Raw genomic sequence first — 21565 nt, 5'->3', positions numbered from 1 at the left:
TGTGCTTCCTTGGTTTTTGAAATAAAGTCTGTTGAAGAAGCTGAAGCCAGATCTATTTGGGCAGTCTTGAAGAAAGTAAAGGAGGAGAATTTCACTCACATTATCATTGGAAGTGACGCTAAAGGTCTCATTGATCAACTTTCTTCTGGCATGTTCGATGGAGACTCAAGAACGGATGCTATCTTTAAAGATATTTTATTTTTCTCTTCTAGTTTAGTAGCTTGTATTTTTTCTTATCAACCTCATTATTGTAATTTTGTTGCTCATGAGCTTGCTCAATGAGCAAAACTGAACAATTCCTCTATGTACTGGTCTGCTCCTGTTCCACGCATTTATTTCCCTTGGTAAATGCCTTTTAGTTACTCCCTTCGTTTCTGAAAAAAATGTTACTTTCACTTTTTCAATTTGACCTATTTTTAGACTAAAATGAAAAAATAAAAATACCTCTTTTTGAGGTAGTATTTTATAAGTTACTGTACTACATAATAGGGTATCATGATAGTACGAGCATGCAGACTCAAACAAATTATATTCATCGATCCACGAATACATGAGCTTGAACTACATAAACTCAAAGCTCGCATCCCCACACAAGCAGGTCTGTTGAACCCCATACTATCGACCCAATCCCAGGGAAGGAAGAGAAAAGCAAGCACTAAATATATTTAGGCTGCGTTTTTTTGGGCCGAAGGAAATTTGGGAGAGACATCCGAGATAGTTTTAGCATTTCAAACATGGGAGGCGTCTGATAAGCATGAACAGGGCTAGACGTCTCAGTAGAATCTCCTCGAGCAGTAGCCTTTTGCATTGAATGTGCACTCATTCCCGAAAGTATATATCCCCTTCCCGTTGACTCGTAAATTTTCTTGCTCCCCATTCTTGACCATACCTCTTGAAGCTCGGCATCCAATGCAACACACAACTTGTCACCGGCACGCATAGAAGCACTCTCTGATATCCACATCCTACAACGATCAATTATTGCTCGTGCATTAGGCAGATCACCTTTATCTGCAGCAGCCCGTGCAAAACGCATTGCCTCAGCAGCTCGGAACCGATTTTTCTGCCTATCAACCTCTACAGAAACAACCAAATCTTCAATAAGACTTCTGGGTCTATATATTTTCACTTCTATAGCATCTGTAGCCATGGATTCTTTCGTGAAAGGGTCTCTGTATGTACACCTAACACTAACCAGCTTCATCTGATTGCCGGAATCCTTGTCTTCTACAGATGGAATGTTAACCAGCACAAGTACATCCCTCTCTTCATCTGCATACAACTCCCCAATGTCTACAAATCCTATTTGATTATCGCATGATATGTTGGAGGAATAACTCCCTGCTTTTAGTTGGCTAAGACAAAGATCGAGTTGAAGAGATTGTATATGTACTTGCAAGTCTTGTGCAACTACACCAAGGAGGCCACCGATGCATTGAGCAAATGCATCTTGTATCAGTCCCTCGTTTTCAATAAAGGAAAATGTGCCCTTGGAACCCTCGGCAATTGAGTGCAACGTGATGGGATCATGGTCCTCACCAAATCCAAATGTATGAACTGGAATTTTCAACCTTAACTTTTCTTGAAGGTGGATTCTATTCTTAACTGTTTCCTGCCCGTCAGATAACAGCATGATGCTACAAACAGGATTTTTGTGTCTCCGGTCTTCCATTACTTGTGCCCCCTTTTTTAGACCTTCTGAAATGTTTGTCTCACCACCAGCAAACAAACAATTCACAGCTTGTAGTGCATGTTGTTTTCCAGAATCATCCATTAGGAGAAGCGGGAAGAGGCGGCGGGCATTAGATGAGAAGGTAATAACGGATAATCTGTCAAAAGGGCCAAGGTTCTCTATGACAAACCCCATGGCTCGCTTCAACAGCAGAATCTTTGTGCCTGTCATGCTACCACTTACATCAAGAACGGTAACAAGATCAACTGGAGCACGACGAGTTGGAGATGGTATATCACTATTAACTTGATTCATATCTGTGACATGAGCTTTGAGATTAATAAGTACATGGAAGTTTTTTTGCGATATTGATCTCCGAACAGCTGACAATTCAGTGGATGTTTTGATATCTATGGACCTAATGATTGATTTATCATTAGAGGGAAACTTAAATTGGAAATCCAAGGGATCATCATCATTGAAGTGAAATGGCTCAGAAGATTGGGAATTTGATGTAATGCTCCGATTAGAATTTGTTTGAGAAGGAATACAGGGTAATGTGCCTGATGTCGCTTTAATATGTGATGGCCAGGTAAGAATGGGGACGACTCTTGTCGTTCCATTGGTTGGTTTGGCAATAGGTGCATGTGAAGGGATATCCTTCCATTCAACATCACAAATGGGGCAAACATGGTTTCCATGCTTCACATATGAAGTGATGCAAGTGAAATGAAAGGAATGTGAGCATTCTGCAGAGAAGATAGCTCTAGTTACACTACCAGATCCTGCTTTCAGGGCACCATCACATAAAGTACAAATCCTCTGCCAAAATGGAAAAGTAAAACATGTGTAAAATTATTTCAAGTCATTCATCAGATCGGATGCTTATCATGTAAGAAATTATCACAAAACAAAGAAATATGAATTCTGCAATAACGGGAACGTTTGTTCGCTAAGGTGATGCAAATATTAATACTATAAGATTACGACACACGCAAAACAAGATATGGCTAAATTGATCAATCATCAAACAATTTAACTCAATTACTAAGCAACTAAGATCAGAACAAATTTTTGAAGCGAATGAATACTCACCATGATTATGAAGTCTAGAAAGCCAAGGAAAAGAAGCCAACACCAAATATGTATGCCAGTGTCCTGTAATGGATATTGATCAATCAGCACTTCCAAAAACAAGGGTGTGTGGATGATGTTTAGGAGTTAAGTAAATGAGATAATATATATATACTACTAGTGTAGTGACTTAGTGAGAGCAACCCATTCTTATCCGATTGGTTTTAGATTGAGTGTATTGAACTAGTCTTCTACTGTTATCCTGTAAATTAAAGTTGGCTACTTTTGTTGAATTTTCTCATTGTAAAACAAAACATAGAGATACTTTGTTATTTAGCAATCTCAAAAGTCAAAACTTAATTAGCATTTAGCAGGAAAATGTGGTTTTTAAGATTGGTGTTTACCCACAATTCTATTCCTTGAACCGCAAATTGTACGACTCGTTTCAATCACTATAATGTTCTTGTAAAAGGAATTCAAACTTACGCAAGTAAGTTATTCCTATTGGGTTTCACCAACCACCAGTTGGTTGCACCTCGATTGAACAGACTCGATCAGGAAAAAAAATGTACAAAAAATATTCAAATGTGTAAAACTTTTTATGCTTAACAGTCTGACTCCTGATACCTAAACCTGGTTCTACCTTTGTTATGTATAGTTTAATGGAATTTGGTAAATCAAGATGAAAAAAGCAAAAGCGAAAAGATAAGTTTAACCATGAATATATTTGTCAATTAACTTGACAGAAACATAATGATAAAGTATTAATACTACTAGTACAAACGATAAACCATAAATTAGAAGTTAGACAACCCAAAAAGTACTGAATAATCAAGGAAGAACAGACAAAGCTGTTCTAATACAACAGCTTAATTTGGTCACCATTTGTAGAAACTGCAAAGTAACCCGTGGAAGATACATGAGACTCTCCATAATCAAAACGATAACACACATGTTAACACACCTTACAACTCCTCCTACAAGACCCCGGAATGTCTGTAGATCCCACCATGTACTCTGGGTTCTTCGTGCATTCTCCAAGAGCTGCCCATTGCTCGCACCTATCATTGTCATCTGAGCATTTACCACCACCACTTCCTACTATCTTGTCGAAGGAGTCCACATGTATCCACTTCGTTGCAGACCATTTTTCACCTTCAAGCACGGGGCATCCACCATGGAGACTCATGGTGTCTGGGACAGCAGTTGGGTAGAGATTGAAGAAGAGAAGTGCATCTCCTTTTCGTGGTTTTACTGCAAAATTTTTGCGATAAGAGATCATATAAGTTTCAATAAATATAATAGCAATACATAGTCTAAAATCTTCATTTCACATACTAACCTGCAATTCCCTTCTTTGCACAATCAGATAAGTCATCCTTATCATGGGATCCACGTTGTGGAAGCTCCTAGCATGAGTAAGAAAACAAAATCAAAAATAAAATTCCATTTCTATCCAGTGACTAACAAGATTACAATCATCCATGGTTTCATCCAAAAAAATAGACAAATTAGTTCCATGAATATACAGAGAAAATGTGTGCACAAAGAAGACGAAAACAAGAAGATCAAACGGCAACCAATCTCGAAACTACTAAGTGCCTTTCCAGGAAGATCTCATCCTTGTATTCACTCTTAATTCGCACTACATAATCAGGCAGTGTAACAATCTAATGGTCCATTCATGGTGTACGATACTAGAAACAAAGGCAAGGATATCTTGCTGTTACAATTTTGAGAGTAGAGCTCATTCCTGGAATGATCCAACAGTTTTAAATGATAGAAGGAATTTCGAGATTATAACATGTTCAAGAAGCATAAAAGAAACAGATTTCCAAATAAGAGTTCAAATATCGTTTAGTCTTGCTACATGGAAGTGATGGAAAATAACAAATACAATTAAAAGTCGACTACATCTCATTCAACATATATTGACAAGATATAGATACAAGAGCAGAATTGAAGTTAGGGAAACCGTGGACTAACCTCTGCATTTGGAAATACGGTTTCACCACCTTTTTGGACATCACTTAGATACATTAGCACAGTAGCAAGACGATGCCCTCCTCTAACAATATTAACTGGATCGGAGAAGTAGTCATAATGTGCATCATATTTTTGCCCCTCTTCATATTTCAGTACTTGAATATCCTCACCATTCTCTGAAAAGGAGTTAACATAGTTTACTTAGCCCCAATCTCATACACATTTTTAGAGGTTTCTGATCCTGAGGATACGCAGTCAGATTCTTCCTTGATTATATGCATTCATCCAAGAATAATAAAAAATTGTGTAACGAGTAAAAGAAAAGACTAGGACTATAGGTTAAATAAATCCAAACCTTTTGGCAGAAAGGTCCATGCTGCGATCTTGTCCTCGATATGTGATACAATAGAATCCTAGAAGGCAAAAGAAATAACAAGCAAGTTAGCTAGAAATTAACCTTAATGTGGGTGTTTCTAGCAAAACATCAACATAACATAATACCAATAGTGAGAAGAAAAAAACGAGTAGAAAATGAGAATGGGTAGATATAACTTCAATAACCAGATGATAGATTTTATGACATTACAATAACGGGGTGATACAAGTGTCATTCAGTAACCTCTAAATACCAATGTCATTACATATTTACATCTACAAATGCTCAAATGGAGTGGCCTACTTCTCGTCCACCAAAATGTCAATAGTCCTTTAATCGAAACAACAACAACACCAGCAACCAAGCCTTTAGTCCCAACCAAGTCTTTTAATCGATACAACCCCGCAGATTAAATGAAATTTCTTTTCTTCTTTTTCTATGTTTCAAGTTCAACGTCGAGGTAAGATAAACGAGTTTTATTTCTTGCTACGTTCCGGATTCAAATCCAAGAAATGGTATCTTTTAATTTCAATGTTTCAACTATACCGTTGAAGTAATATGAAACAATCAAATATAGCGAACTAACTTGTGTTCAGCATTAAATGGCGTTCATTAGCAAGCCAAAACAAATTCATATTTGTTACCATGTGCACTCTTCTACATATAACATCAATGCAATGAAGCTCAATCAATATTACATTCTTTTGAAGTGAAATACTGCAACAACCTTTGCTTTACCAATAAAGGTTCCGGAGCTAGTTCGAACTTCGCTAAGCATACTGTCCCCAGACTCACTATTAGCTACAACTGATCTCTTTAGCTCAGTTTTTGCCTGCCAAAAAAACAAAAATCCAATCACAAATTACAATATCAAGATTCAAAACTACGAATCCTTCATTCAAAATTGAAGAACTTTCATAAAAGAAGGACAAAAGACTTACCAAAGCTATCAGATGATCACATTCTTCCTCCGTTAGAAACCCTTCATACACAAATGCTCTGTTGACAAATAAAATTTAAGTCAACAATTTTTTTTTAACAAAATTAAATCATGGGTTTGTTTCAATTCATGATAAAAATTAACTGATTGGACTAAAAATTGTTAGAAATAGGTACCTGGGTTTCCATGAAATTTGTCTACTCTTAGAAGGTTGAATAATGGTGCCCGTTGAAACTGAATAACAAGTTTGAAAGACTGATAGAATGATACATAGAAGAGAAATGATTAGTGTTGATGATTGAATCATCATTTTCTCTACAGAAAGAGAAAGAAAGCAAGAAAGTCGAATTTATTTTGAGTTATTTTTGTATCAGATCTCTGAAACTAAATCTCACAGTTTGATGTACATGTAGTTTGTTGTTTTTGTCGTTGAACTGGTTGGTGTGTTAAAAGATGAAGCTCACGGCTCTGCTTCTTTGTAGTTTGTGCCACCTCCGAAATTAAATTTATTAAAACAGAAGATAATGAATCCGACACGTTTAGACACGGTTTTCTTTCTTCTTTTTTCTATAAAGCATGAAATTTATTACTCCCTCCGTACCTATTATATAGGCGGAGTTTAAAATTTTTGTAATACCATTAGATAGGCGGAGCTTCACTTTCAAAGTTGTTTTTTCCGCATAGATCCTTATTAATGATGCATGGGTATCATACAATCTAGTTTTACATGTGAGATAGAGATATATAAAATAATATTTGTATTGGAACAAGGTAAGAATAAATTTGGAAAGTAGAAGGAAATTTATAAAAAACTAAACATTTTCATATTCTAAGAAAATACTAATTCTCCGCCTATATAATAGGTATGGAGGGAGTAAACTACTACGGGCTAGATCAATTACAAAATCATATTGGAGCAGAATGTGGATAACAGTCTTTGAATTGAATTTGTATCGGGAGAAGATGTTGGAGTCGAAGTCGAAGGCCGAAAGGCTTTCCGCAAAAAAAAAAATACTTTAGATGGACAAACTAGTGTGTATAGGAATTTAGTTGATGGAAGAGGGGTTCGATGCAATTGAAAGAAGTTGCTAGGCAGGCATTTGCATCCATATGCCGAGGAGTACTGCCTGAACGACATATGTATATCTCTTGTTTTTTCTGCTTCATCTGTATCTTCTAAATGTGTCTTAAGCTATGATTTTTGCTTGAAGAATCTCCAATCAATGTCCTTGAATGATTTGATGCAAGCAAAATACAACTCGAGAATAGAATTAATAATGTTACTACTAGAGATTACTAGTGTTGCTGTTGTTGTTACTGAAATGATACGGGAGATTGAAAATAAAGAAACAAGAATAATTACAGATTCGAACTTGATTAAGCTAATGTAATACAGATTAAAAATAAAGAAACAAGAATAACCGAACACTCAAACTTGATTAACTTAATGTAATACAGACCCAAACAAGACTAACCCAAAAGGTTGTATTGAACCTAAAGGCTATTACAACTTAGTTAAATTGAGTTACAAAAGTATGGATTAGTATCCACCGGTACATAGAGATGCATGTTAATGCATACATATAGTTTGTTAGTCTGTGGTATTCGAAACTTAAATTTGCAATAAGTTTCTGAAATTTGATCATGATCATTACCAGTAGGAGTTTACTCCGATGATGTTGTTGTTGTAGTACTTAGGGATTTTCATATACATTCAGGTTTAAAGTTGGCTCTTGAAGTGATATAAAATGGATGGCTCTTGAAGATATATAGATGGGTGTAGAATTATTAGATCTAAATCTGCTATAATCTCGTAGGAAAATAATTACAACAAAATTCAGGAATGTGTAGATGATTGCAAAATCCTCATGAAATAGGGATAAGTCAGAGATGGTTTAAGAAAATACCTATAGTTGCAACTAAAATAAGGTCCAGAAAGATCGGGCTTCTAGTACCCAAACCAGATCAGAAATATTCAAACTTAAACAAAAACAAATAATAGTGTAAACCAATTATCTTCACTGACATAATTTCGGGAAAACACCGCCGATGAACAAGACAAATTTTTATGACTCGGGAAGAACAGGGGACAAAAACGAACTACAAAAGTTGACCAGCTAACAATCAACACTTCGTACTCCAAGGATTATTAGCATACTACTATTTTCACCAACATGTGTGGTATTTAGAGAAAAACCACTACGTACAGGGAATGACAAATTGGGAAGAAAAAAACTAGCTAGGGTACTTCGCATGTCCAAAACTTGGATAAAGTGAGGAAAAACAAGACAAACAAACAACCAGAAGAAAAGAATCAGATTCAAGTAGAGCTTACATGGAAATGACAAACTAAATCAAAAACTCACACATAAAAGGATAAATCTGAACATATAAATATAACTTGCATGCAGCTATAGGTAAGGGGTTTTGCACACTTTGTGATAATATGGAATCATTATCAATGAATGGATAAAACTATGACTAGGGAATGGTGGATAAAGTTATGCCGGTGTGAATAAGGGATCTAAAAATATTGATTTAGTTTAGTTGAGTGGATATTAGATTTACCTAATTGGGACAAATAAGACTTGTTGAGAAGAGAAAACCAGCTTGATTAAGCATCAACCATATTGTCACCATCAAATCCAGTAATAAGAGTAGCATATGAAACCCAAATTAGCAAAGAAGAAGCTACTCCATCAAATCGAAATAAATTTTAAAAAAAATCATGATCATACCATGTTAGAGCATAGCTCGGTTGAACTCACCAAGAGTTGGTATGTCAAGTTTGGTTGTCATGTTTTAGTATCAAAACTCATCTAGTGTCGCTTGATTAAATATTAGAGTCAAGTTCGTTTAGGTTAGACTACAAAGTTTAGGAATGTTGATACATACAAGTATTACTCTGAAGACCTGAAGAATGAGAAGAAGTAACGACTACAACGACGACATCATCTTTCCACTTGACGTTAGTAATATTGACTTGAGTTTGTTTCAATTCCAAACGTATCTTTCAAGTCGTGCTATATTGAAGACATAACATGCGAAGCTTGTATATAAATAATACTCTAGTAAATAGACATGATCATAATAGTATGGTCATAGTATTATGGAATTATATTACGAAGTATAATGCTTATGTTTTGAACTTCGTATACATGACATCGACATAATCTTGTATATAGTTTTATGATTATGTGTATGGGTTAATGGTGAAGATTTCATCCTAAGAAACAGTGTTTTACATTTCTTTTAAAGGAAGTAAGTTCGTGAACTTGTTTCATGAATTAAAAGGGAAATCAAAAGGTATATTGGTTCGGCTATTCATTGCATATTCTTTGGATGACCAGTATATGTGAGTTGATAGAACCGATCTTAACTCAGGTTATGTATCTTAGTATAACCGATCAAAATACCTAAAATTATGATTTGGTAAGACCGATTCTGGTAATTGGTGTAACCGATCCTAAGTAATCATCATGAGGTGGTATGATCGATCCTTGTAATTGGTGTCACCGATTCTGGTAACTGGCTTGACCGGTCATAAGAGGTTGTGTGACCGATCCTAGTGACTGGTATGACCAATCACAGTAGGTATCATGTTTAGGTAGAACTGATCCTAGTGATTGGTATAACCGATCTGAACCCATGTACATGTGATTTAGTAGGACTTATCACAACTAACCATTGTGACTTGGTATGACCAATCACATAGTAGTCTTGGTAAAACTAATTCTCAACTTGTTTGGAAGTGTGGTAGAACCGATTCCAAGATGCAAATCCGTTTTTCCATGGTTTACATATTTTCTTCATGAACTTGTGTAGATTCGGAATTAGGGTTTGCTGAGTAAATATGTCAACACACTTTGAACATGAGCAGTAACTCTTATCATTTATTGTTCAAAGATATTCCTTGGTACTCACGGTGATCCTGTACCGAAATAAATTAAGAATCTTTTAATTAAGGTTTTTGGTTTTATATGCTTTAATTACCAGCAATTAATGCATATCTCTACGGAATAAAAATTAGTAATTTGCATTTACTAATTTGAGATTTTATATGAGGGATTTCAGAAATATTGGACAAACATTTATTGGAATTAGGAAAACCAAATTTGGCCATTCATTGCATATCTTAAGGATATTTCAGTTTTGGAAATTCCTTGGTGTCCAAAAAACCTTGGTGTATAAATACCTAAGATTGAATTTCTAGCAAACTATCCTAAGATCCAGGCAAACTTCATTTCTTTTTGTTTTTGGTGGATTCGTCTATTCTGAGAGGAAAGTATCCTAATTAGGTGAAATCTCTTACAATCGCTCGTTTAAAGACTTCTATGGGATCAAGAAGCTCTATGAGTATCGTTGGTGGGAAACTAGATAATTACAGTGTTATTAGTTTTTTATTTTATTTGATTGACTAACGGTTGTTGAAACTTTGATTGCACCTAGTTTGTTTATTCTTGAGAATCTTCTCTTCTGATGTAAGATTCACTCAGACTAGATCAAAGTATCAACGAGATCTTTATAACTGTTGCTAGATTTGATGACATATTGTGATAATCCATTTTTAACAGACTCCATTTTGTATGTTATTGATCACAAAAGGATTCAAGTGTTGTTTTGAAGGTATCTGAAGGCAATAGAAGATTTGAAGACGAAAAAGATTTCTTATTAGTTTTCGTATCTTGTGGATTTAGTGCACAAACCTTGATCGACTGGGATCCAACTAGAATCAGTTTATCTTTGATACATCTGATTGATTAGTTGCATGAGATCCGCATTCTCTATAGTTTCTCTTTGAGATCCATATCGATTGAGTGCAAATCTAAACTTGACTATTTCGGTAGTTATTGGATAGATTGATCTAACCAGACAAAGGAGTTTATTAGATTAAACATAAGAGCATTTGTCAACGACTCATATTATCTTTAACAAGATTGATTAGAGTGGTTACCAAATAGATTCTTCCTTTGTTATTTGGAATACGATCCAAAGGACTTGTTATTCACGTATGTGACTCTAGAAGTCGAAGACGCATGGATACTGAGGGAACTAAGTAGCTAGGGGTAATCTTCTTGGTCTCAACTATACGGAGTTAGTATTTGATTTTGTATAGCGGCTTAATTCTGAGAGTATTCAAAACTGGACTAGATCCCAAGGTTTTTCTGCATTAGCGGTTTCCTCGATAACAAAATCTTGTGGTGTCTTTTATTTTGTTTTCTGCATTATAATGGTCATCATAGACAAGTAAATTACACAAGTACATTAATTCCGTAATACTTGATATTGATCTTATATAGTTTCGATTATTTCCGAACATATTATCAAGTACACACTTTGTTGTCGTATCGTCCCGATCTTGTATCCATAGTCAATCATACAAGTGATCTTGTTGTTGTATTGTCTCGATCTAGTATCCATAGACGATCACACGAAGTGTGAACCAGATTGTCGTATTGTCTCAACTCTTTCCATAGACGGTCATATTCGGTAGAGGACTTATAGATTGATAAATAAAAGATTGTGGCGTATTTGGGTACCCTCGTATTTTCATACCACAAATCTAACTACTAATTAGCCTATATCATCCCTAGTGCTGGTGGTAAAGAAGATTCGAAGATAAATGGGGGATTTTCTTGTTAATTTTACCATTAAAGTTTCATAGGGGAGGCAATTTTTGGAGAGATGACACACAACGTAATTGAAAGACCTTCATGTACCACACGGTTACTAATAGAAATACCAGTTTGGGGGAGGGTATTAGGAGGGAAAAATTCCATATAAGACAAACTGGAAAATATTTTGTCTTTTATAAGATTTGATATCCTCCTCAAAAAACCGGCAACCCCATTAACAGTGTAGAAGTTGACGTTTAGGCCCTAGACGGTCCCGGTTATGGATTCAAGTATGTGTTAACAAGGCTGCAACATGGATTCCAATTTTCAAGGGGGCTTACCAGTCCCCATTCCTACTCAACCTTTAATTAAAAATAGTGTATGTTCATTGGATTCCTCAAAACTTCTCCAATGATCGGTGTGGTTATTTTAAATATGATCATGTATATGATTTTATCTTAATCATATGACGATATAAATCTTTAAATATTAGGTGTAGAAAGTTTCCATATCCAAACCCATAGAGTATTTATCTATTTTTTACATTTGTGCCAGTATCTAAATATTTAGAATTATATATATATATGTTAGAGCACTGATCGATCAACTCGCCAGCGTTGCTATCTCAAGCTTATTTGTCAAGTTTAGTTGATCAAAACTATATACTTGATTTATAGTCTACTTATAGCTACGTCTCGGATTAGGATAGAATGTATAGTTGAGATTTAGACTTCACGTCATTCACCGATTGAAGAAGCAGATCTACTGAGGAGCTTGGAGGAACTTAATCAACAAAAGGTATGTGGAGACTAGAACTTATCTGTCACTCAGTAGTCTATTATATTCTATCTTCTAACAAGACTAAGGCGTATATCTATATAGACTTATACATTATACACATTTGATATTTCGAGCTGAGTTCATCTCGCTTATCTATTTCTCGAAATATGTCCTGGAATCATTTTTCTTTAGATATTTTCATCGTATTATTGACGAGTTTAATTGGAAACAATTTATTTGTTGGAAACTAAATATTAAGTCAAAAGATGATCATATGAAAATTAACTTAAACATCTTATATTATTTGTGTGAGACAATCATTTGATGTTAGCTTGGGAAGTTTCGTATTGATCATTCGATCATTTGAAAATTACTTGAAGCTAATGGTATGTGTGAGATTACCATTGTTGTCTTCTAAGGATGTTTTAATGATTGAAATGAGATTTTAGAATAATTACCCATGTCTGGATGCAACACGGTATACATATCCAGAATGCAGACTGATTTGTGATGATCAGGTCCGGGACTCTTGTTTGCGTACCTAGTATGCGAACGAATTTACCTAAGAAGGTCCGGAACTCTTGTTTGCGTACCCATTATGTGAACGGGTTTACCTGAGTTGGGTCCGGAACTTTTTTTTGGGAACCAGGTTTGCGAACGGCTTAACTAGGCCAAGGTCCGGAGCTGCTGTACCCTTACCCGGTTTGCGAACACGGTGGTTAAGTTCTAAAATCGGTTATGTATGATTCTTGTACTTATGAAATAAAAACATTTATGATTTAACGAATGCAAATTAACTTTGCAAAACGTGGCTTAATGTTCATGAATTGATTCTTGTATAAGTACTTTGTGCGATTACGAATCAATCCGATTTTGTTTCAATTTGTCCATGGATGTTTCTATGATATAGTGAACTATTGGAAAACTCTATTTGAAACACAATTAGATTCATTTGATTATCTATCATGATTGATTGATCATCATATTTGATCTAGAAGTGTTAGATGAATACGGCTAAGAAAAAAGTGTTCATATGGCTAACTTCGGTTAACTTCTATTGAGCCAACTCAATATACAGTTTAGGTACGTTACCCATATCTAAAGATAAGTATATTCATTTATGTATAACAAGATAAGACCATCTAACGATGGAGAACCTAATCCCGACACTTTCATGTGTCCTAGTTGCAAACTAGAGTCGATTATCCTTTAACCTATGATTTTCCAAAACCATTATTAGGTTAACGATTTAAAGACTTCATTTGGGATTCGTGAAGCCAGATCCAAATATTTTCTCCGTAGTTGTGTATTCTGATTTTACTTATTCTATCATATTGATTTTTATCTTCTCTAAGATTTACTCGAGAATGATCTCCGCTAGGAAAACTAATCACAACAGTTATTCGTCTCAGACTCTTGTGATTCTGCAGTAACTTTTTTAGTTAATTAGTTAGGTTATTGTGAGGTGACGGATATTTCTAGACTGCTCTTCGGGAGTATAAGTCTGGGGTATTAGTTGTATATGTGAGAGACAATTTTTTTTATAAGTCTTCGACTTTGAGTCGTAGAAACTCTTAGTTGTGGGTGAGATCATCTAAGGGAATCAAGTGCGCAGAATCGAGCGTGGTTCTAGAGGCGTAAGGAACGTGACTGTACCTTAATCGGTGTGAGACTTGGTTAGGGCTCAACTACATTCCAGTCTGAAGTTAACTTGTAGTAGACTAGTGTCTGTAGCGGCTTAATACAATGTGGTGTTAAAATCTGGACCAGGTCCCGGGGTTTTTCTGCATTTGTGGTTTCCTCGTTATCAAAACTTCTGGTGTGTGTGTTATTTCTTTTTCGCATTATATTTTTTTATATAATTGAAATATCACAAGTTGTGCGTAGTTCAATTAATTGGTAAATCCAACCTTGGTTGTTTGATATAAATTGATTGACACTTGGGCATTGGTCTTCGGTACCGTCCAAGTTATTTCTCATATCAATCGCGCTCACAGATTTCTATCTGTTCGATTGCAGATTGTATTGAGAAATAGAGATATAACTCATTGATATATTTCTTGATTAAGTCTCACTTTTAAGTTAGTGCTCTCGGAATTATATTGGAGTTTAGTCCATACAGATTTCCTAACGAATCATTGGGTGTGGTTGTTATACCCCATATATATATTTTTGAGTTACTTTTACAAAAGAATTTGATAAATATCCTGAAAAAACGGGAGTACAACAACCACACCCAATAAATCGTTTGGCAATCTGTATGGACTAACTCCAATATAATTCCGAGAGATCCTACTTAATAGTAAGCTCAATCAAGAGATGTATCAAAGAGTTATATCTCTATTTCTCAATACAATCTGCAATCGAACAGATAGAAATCTGTGAGACTGATTGATATGAGAAATAACTCGGACGGTACCAAAGACTAATGCCCAAGTGTCAATCAATTTATATCAAACAACCAAAGGTCGGATTTAACAATTGATTGAACTATGCATAACATGTGAAATTTCAACTATATAAACAAATATAATGCGTTAAATAAATTACACAGACACCAGAAGTTTTGTTAACGAGGAAACCACAAATGCATAAAAACCCCGGGACCTAGTCCAGATTTGAATACCACACTATACTAAGCCGCTACAGACACTAACCTACTACAAGTTAACTTCGGACTGGAATGTGGTTGATCCCTAATCAAGTCTCACGCCGATTAAGGTACAGTCGCGTTCCTTACGCCTCTGAATCCCAGCAGGACTCTACGCACTTTATTCCCTTAGTTGATCTCACCCACAACTAAGAGTTGCTACGACCCAAAGTCGAAGACTTATAAACAAATTTGTCTCCCACAGATAAGTCTATTCTAATAAATAAATTTGTCTCCCACCGAAGTACCTATGGAGTTTTTGTTTCGTCTTTCGATAAATTAAGGTAAACAAGAACCAATTGATAATCCGGTTTTATATTCCCGAAGAATAGCCTAGAAAAATCAATCACCTCACAATAACTTAACCATATGGTAGTAGAAGAAGTTATTGTGGAATCACAAAGAATGGTACGAAGAGCTTTGTGATTACTTTTTATATCTTACCTATCAGAGATAAATATCGAGCAAATCTTAGAGAAGATAATACTCAATACAATAGAACAAGTGAGATCAGAATATGCAACTACAAAGAAAATAGTTGGATCTGGCTTCAGGAATCCCAAATAAAGTCTTCAAGTCGTTAACCTGTAATGGTTTTGGAAAAACCTAGGTTAAAGGAGAATCGACTCTAGTCGCAACTAGGACATAGGAAAGTGTCGGAATTAGGTTTTCCAGTTGCTAGAGTTCTCCCTTATATAGTCTTTCAAATCAGGGTTTACTTTCAATCAAAGCTAAGTTAGCTTACAAATAAAGCATTAAATATTCACCGTTAGATGAAATCCTGATTTAAGATTCAAGCTAAGTTTTCTTAAAACCGAAACAACGTTTCTCCACAGTTAGATGGTCTTAGTTTGTTACACAAATGAAATATACCTTCATTTAGATATGGGTAACCGTACCTAAACGTGTTTATTGAGTTGGCTCAACAATAGTTAACCGAATTTAGCCATATGAACACTTTTGTCTTAACCACATTCATCTAACACTTCTAGATCAAATATGATGATAAAATAAATCATGAAAGATAATCAAATGAATCTAATTGTGTGACTAATAGAGTTGTTCAATTTTTCAATATCTCATAGAAACAAATATGAACCAATTGAAACAAAATCGGATTGATTCATAATCGTATAAAGTACTTATACCAAAATTCATTCATGAACGCTAAGCCACGGTTTGCAAAGATTGCATTCCTTAATTTATAAATGTATTTGTCCATGAGTATGAAAACATACTTAACCGATTTTAGAATTTTAACTACTAAGTTTGCAAACAGGTACGCAAACTATAGTATTTGGACTTTGGTCTTGTCCAGCCGTTTGCAAAAGGGAATGCAAACAACAGTCCCGTACCTAACTCACGTTCGCATACTGATATGCAAACTTAGTTCCCGGACTTAACAACTAAAACCGTTCGCATACTGGTATGCAAACAAGGTTTTTGGATCTGAATCATACCAAAACAGTTTGCATACGGTGTTGTATCCAGACAAAGGTTAATTTTTCTAGACTCCCATTTCAATCATTAAAACATCCTTAGAAGAAGACAACGGCCGTCTCACACATGCCATTAGCTTATAAGTAATTTTCAAGTGATCGAATGATCAATACGAAACTTTTCAAGTCGACATCAAATGATTGTCTCACACAAATCATGTATGATGTTTCAAGGCAATTTTCACATGATCATCTTTTGACTTATTATTTAGTTTCCAACAAATAAATTGTTTCCAACTAAACTCGTCAAGAATAATGATGAACGTAGCTAAACAAAAAAAAAAAATCTTCCAACACATATTTCGAGATATAAATAAGCGCGATAAACTCAGCTCGAAGTATCAAATGTGTTTAATATAAAAGTCTATATAGCTATACGAATTAATCTCATTAGGAGATAGAATAGAATAGAATTCTGAGTGATAGATAAATTTTAGTCTCCACATACCTTGTTTTGATGAAGTTCCTCCAAGCTCTCCTCAGTAGATCTTCGTCTTCAGTTGATGAACGTCGTGAAGTCTAAAGCTCAACTACACATTTTATCCTAATCCGAGACATATTTATAAGCATATTAGAAATCAAGACTTATAGTTTTGATCAATTAAACTTGACAAACAAGCTTGAGATAGCAACGCTTGCGAGTTTGACCGAGAAATGCTCTAATAATCTTCCTCTTTGTCAATTTTAGTGACAAAGATATCAATACATATGGATCACAAAACAAATAAACTTTGTAGCTTCTCATCCAACATGCTTAATTTCCTTGGTTCTTCAACATTATTTGAATTCTTCGTCACTTCAAGTACTCCAGCGATTCTGAACGTGTTCAACTCAGCATCATTGTTGTTGAAGATCTGTATCCATAACAATAAGAAAATAGTTGTTTTTAATTATTGTTATATACTGTCATAGTATTATTACACAGCATCAAAGGTCAATCGTATCACAACTTTGAAAATAATACTACGGTGATATGTATCACTCTTCCTTAGTCAATACTTCATCACACGATGGAAACCACTCCCCCTTACATAATGATCTGTAAACCATATGTATGTAGTGTGAACTACCAAGTATTCTCCCCCTTTTTGTCAATGTAAATTGGCAAAGGTACGAAAACTAACAGGATCATAATGAACTCCTCAAAGAGATAATTCATGACTAAAAGAGAACATATAAACTTTTTCGATGATTTCACATAGTCGAAACTTAGTGTACTCATCAAGGAGTTTATAAAGATACACGATAACTCCTACAATATTCCACAACCACACTCCAGACAAAGATTTGGAAATTAAGCATAAGTTCAATTAAGAACTCTGCCCCATAATATGTCATTCCCGAAAGAACAACATGAGCGACTTTAATTTTACGAGAAAAGAATGATCTCTTTGGACATTAACAAATTACATAAAACATGAATTTGTATCCAGAAAACTCGAATAAATTAACCACAAGAAAACCTTAATGATTAATTAAATCGGAAATGATCAACATAAAACAAAACTTATGGAGCCATACAGTACTTTCACATAGAAGTAGATCAGGGAAAGATGAATATTGTAAAATATTCAAAAATTCATTCTATCTTTTATCAATATTTGCATAAAGACATAATAGACTTAATTTTTGACCATATATGAGATAATTATAGTTCACATACGTGAACACACATATCCCATAACATATTTTTGTAATATATAAAACCAATAAAGATTAATACTGCAAAATCATCTTCCAAATAACTTAGAATTTAAATAAATAAATCTCAAAACATTGCAAGATGAAAATCATTGGCAATAGCTGTGTGTAATCACAATATTTGCTATTCCAAACCCTAGTTATCCTTCTTAAAACACAAGAATAAATCCCTATAGGAAGTTTCCTAGACATTAAGATTCTTGAAAAATTCTTTATCATCCTCGAACTCCTTGTCGTCAACAGACATTCAAACATAAGGTTCATGAAGAAAGGAGTCAATTCCAACGAACCTTCTAGATTGATGCCGAACCAGGGCCTTATGAATTTCAAGATATCTTAAAACAATAGCCTTTATTTGTTGCATCTCCATCCTTGTTTCTTTCAACTCTTCAAGAACACCAGTTTCTGAAGATTTGAGGGGTTAGCCCTTGATTTCTTCATATTCTTCCTTTTTCTGTTCAAAGTTGCAGAGGAATAGGATTTACCTTTTTCCTTTATGATTGATGGCTTAACAATCATATTAAGATCTTTTCCATCAGAAGATATGATGCTTGGAGTCTCCATTAAGATATGGGATTGTGAAAGAAATACACAAAACTAGCTCCACAAGCAATCTTTTGATAAAAATAGTTTTAGAGAAGGAAAAAGGAATGCAGGGTTACGGAACCTAAATACAGAGTAAGAAGGATTCACATAAGAACAAATCATAACCCTAAAAAAAGGTAGAATTGTCGATTTTAACCCTCTTTTAATAATCAAAACAGGGTAAACCTCTTCAATACCATTTGAGGATATGAAAAGATCAACAGAATTCCAGAAAACAAAAAGAAAAATAAACAAAATATTTTATTTTCCTAAAACCCGCATGTGCATAACTCTTGTCTCTTTGAATTCGGGCACATTAGACAAGATGCACCTTCAACACAATTAGGTTGTGTTGGGGTGAACAATAATCTGATCACCATGTGATTCGTTTATGGAATTCTCAGTTCCCTTATAGCCCAACCCTCGTGTATCATGATGATTTTTACTTGCTCCTATCATAGTGGTTAATTTGTTTGAGCTAGTATTAAACTTTTTTAAGTCCTCTTCCAACATCTTGATTTTATCAAGAGAAACATCTAAATCAGCCTCAAGCCATTTTTCTCGAGCGAGACAAGCGCTTTCCCTGTCATCAGAACTTATTTGCTGGGAGTTAATCCTTGCTTCAGTTGCTGCAAGTTTTTCTTCCAACTTATAGAAATCTTGACGAAGATTATCACATTCAAGTAACTTTTTACTTAGGCCATTCACACGATCTTTGAGCATCGAATCGTTAATGTTATTCCAAGAATAAATACCTAAGTAAATTCTTCTCAATTTATTATTTTCTCGACAGAAATGGGTTAGAAAAAGAGTGACAGAAGTCATCAATTTTTCCACCGGTTTCAACAACTTAACATATACTGAGATTTCATCATCAACATCTCTATCAATATATGAGTCACCTTCGTCAGAAAGTTCATCCAACTGTTTTTCTAGGTATGTTTCCAAGTTATCAACCGTTTGTATATCACGAGGATGTTTAGATATTTACCTAGATGTAACAGTTCTCTCAGGTGAATTTAATCTTTGAAAAACATCTGGTAATTTCTGAACAGATACGTTATTAAAGATAAACTCGTCCATAAAAATCAGATTGCTACAAATACAGACTTATGAGGTCTTAACGTATTTGCTTGCTCTAATACCAATTGAAAAAGCGGGGGTATAACAACCACACACAATAATTCGTTTGGCAATCTGTATGGACTAACTGCAATATAATTCCGAGAGCTCTAACTTAATGATAAGCTCAATCAAGAAATATGTCAAAGAGTTATATCTCTATTTCTCAATACAATCTGCAATCGAACGGATAGAAATCTGTGAGCCTGATTGATATGAGAAATAACTTGGACGGTACCAAAGACCAATGCCAGGTGTCAATTGTTGATACATGAAAATTTTACCCCTTAACCGGGCTAGTGTGCCTCAAAAAGTGAGGCAAACCCAACATGAAACATGTGGACTTGGAGACTAAATCCCAAGTCCACTAAAAAAGTATCCATAAGATGGGAAGGACAAGGGAAGAATTAAGTGGGAATTGAATAAATACCCCTTGTTCTGTTGGCCTTCACAAATATCCTTATCATACAATAAAAATACCCCTCCCCGTTTATAAGCCCATCAGGGTCCACTAAATTTTTTTCTTCTTCCATATTTACCCTTCCTATATTATACAGTACTAGATTAGAATCGTTAGATCTTATACTATCGCTGCTTCATTTCCGAAATCTAAAATGGCTCAAACCACACCGCCATCATCTTCGCCGCAACCACTACAACCACCAACACATCTATCACCGCCATCTCCACCACAACCATCTCCACCACCATCACCACAGAATCCATCACCTCATATACTTCCAAAGAATCCACAACCTGCACCACCACCACCACCACCTCCTAAATGGGTTATGGATCGATTTACACTTATTCAACTACAAAAATTCAATATGGTAACTAATCGACGAGGACCTAATTTTCAAATCTAATCTTAGTCATAAGAATATTAGATTTTGATTCAATTTCAGTTGATTTCATTTTAAAGAACCTGAAATCGATGATAATGGTGTGTGTTAATGGGGAAGAGACGATGAAAATATTCATCAATAAGTGGATCGAAGATATAATCATCATAAACAAATTAAAAGATAAGTTTGATCTCTTACTATCAAAATTTGATCTTGGTTTTGATATTTGGTATTGATTCAACATGATTTCTTTGTTTATTTCGATTTTAATTGAGCTCTTGATTGTAATTCATCTCCGAAACAAGCAAATTATTCCATGTTCTTGCGATTCTAGGCGAAGTTGTAGTTGGTGGTCGGGTTTGTGACACAGGCGATGGTGCATGTTGTGTTTTATGGTGGTGGTGGTGGATGTTTGTTGCAGTGGAGTGGAATCAATGGATGGTGGTAGCTTTTGTTGTACTAGTGAGGTTGTTGTTGGTGGTAGTGGTGATAACAACATTTGGCATTGGTGTTCTTGCTGTTGTGGAGGTGGTGATGGTTGAGTTTAAGACATATAATTGGTGTGTTTAATTTATATCAACTGAATTCATTTAGTTAAACCTGGTTTCGATCCTTTTTGGTTGTTTAAGCCTGTAGCCTTTTTAACTCATTGACATTTTCAGGAAATTGCTGAGAAAGAAAGAAAGGAAGGAAGAAAACAGAAAGGAAAGCAAAGAG

General features: G+C 35.0%; 2 protein-coding genes across 2 annotated transcripts; both read right to left on the bottom strand.

Moving 5' to 3' along the window:
- Positions 1-427: 427 nt before the first annotated feature.
- Positions 428-3176, bottom strand: LOC113350175 (E3 ubiquitin-protein ligase WAV3-like). Its single transcript, XM_026594267.1, has 3 exons — positions 3151-3176; positions 2768-2830; positions 428-2494 (listed from the first exon to the last, which is right to left on the bottom strand). The coding sequence occupies exons 2-3, from the start codon at positions 2768-2770 to the stop codon at positions 656-658; spliced, it is 1842 nt and encodes a 613-aa protein (XP_026450052.1). The 5' UTR covers positions 2771-2830; positions 3151-3176; the 3' UTR covers positions 428-655.
- A 271-nt stretch (positions 3177-3447) lies between these two features.
- On the bottom strand, positions 3448-6531 carry LOC113350174 (probable prolyl 4-hydroxylase 4). Its single transcript, XM_026594266.1, has 7 exons — positions 6225-6531; positions 6050-6107; positions 5836-5940; positions 5088-5145; positions 4733-4908; positions 4089-4155; positions 3448-4000 (listed from the first exon to the last, which is right to left on the bottom strand). Exons 1-7 carry the CDS (start codon positions 6356-6358, stop codon positions 3702-3704), a joined length of 897 nt encoding a protein of 298 aa, XP_026450051.1. The 5' UTR covers positions 6359-6531; the 3' UTR covers positions 3448-3701.
- Positions 6532-21565: the final 15034 nt, after the last annotated feature.

This window comes from Papaver somniferum, chromosome 2 (assembly GCF_003573695.1).
Source record: "Papaver somniferum cultivar HN1 chromosome 2, ASM357369v1, whole genome shotgun sequence".
Lineage (NCBI taxonomy): Eukaryota > Viridiplantae > Streptophyta > Magnoliopsida > Ranunculales > Papaveraceae > Papaver > Papaver somniferum.
This window is presented reverse-complemented; position numbering and strand designations above follow the sequence as displayed.

Excerpts from the sequence above, each read along its gene's own strand:
- LOC113350174 (XM_026594266.1), bottom strand. The coding sequence starts at position 6,358 with ATGATGATTCAATCATCAACACTAATCATTTCTCTTCTATGTATCATT. Across the intron at positions 5,146-5,835 it reads CCTTTATTGGTAAAGCAAAG|GATTCTATTGTATCACATAT; the intron begins GTTGTTGCAGTA and ends TTTGCCTTCTAG. Across the intron at positions 4,156-4,732 it reads CCGTATTTCCAAATGCAGAG|GAGCTTCCACAACGTGGATC; the intron begins GTTAGTCCACGG and ends TACTCATGCTAG.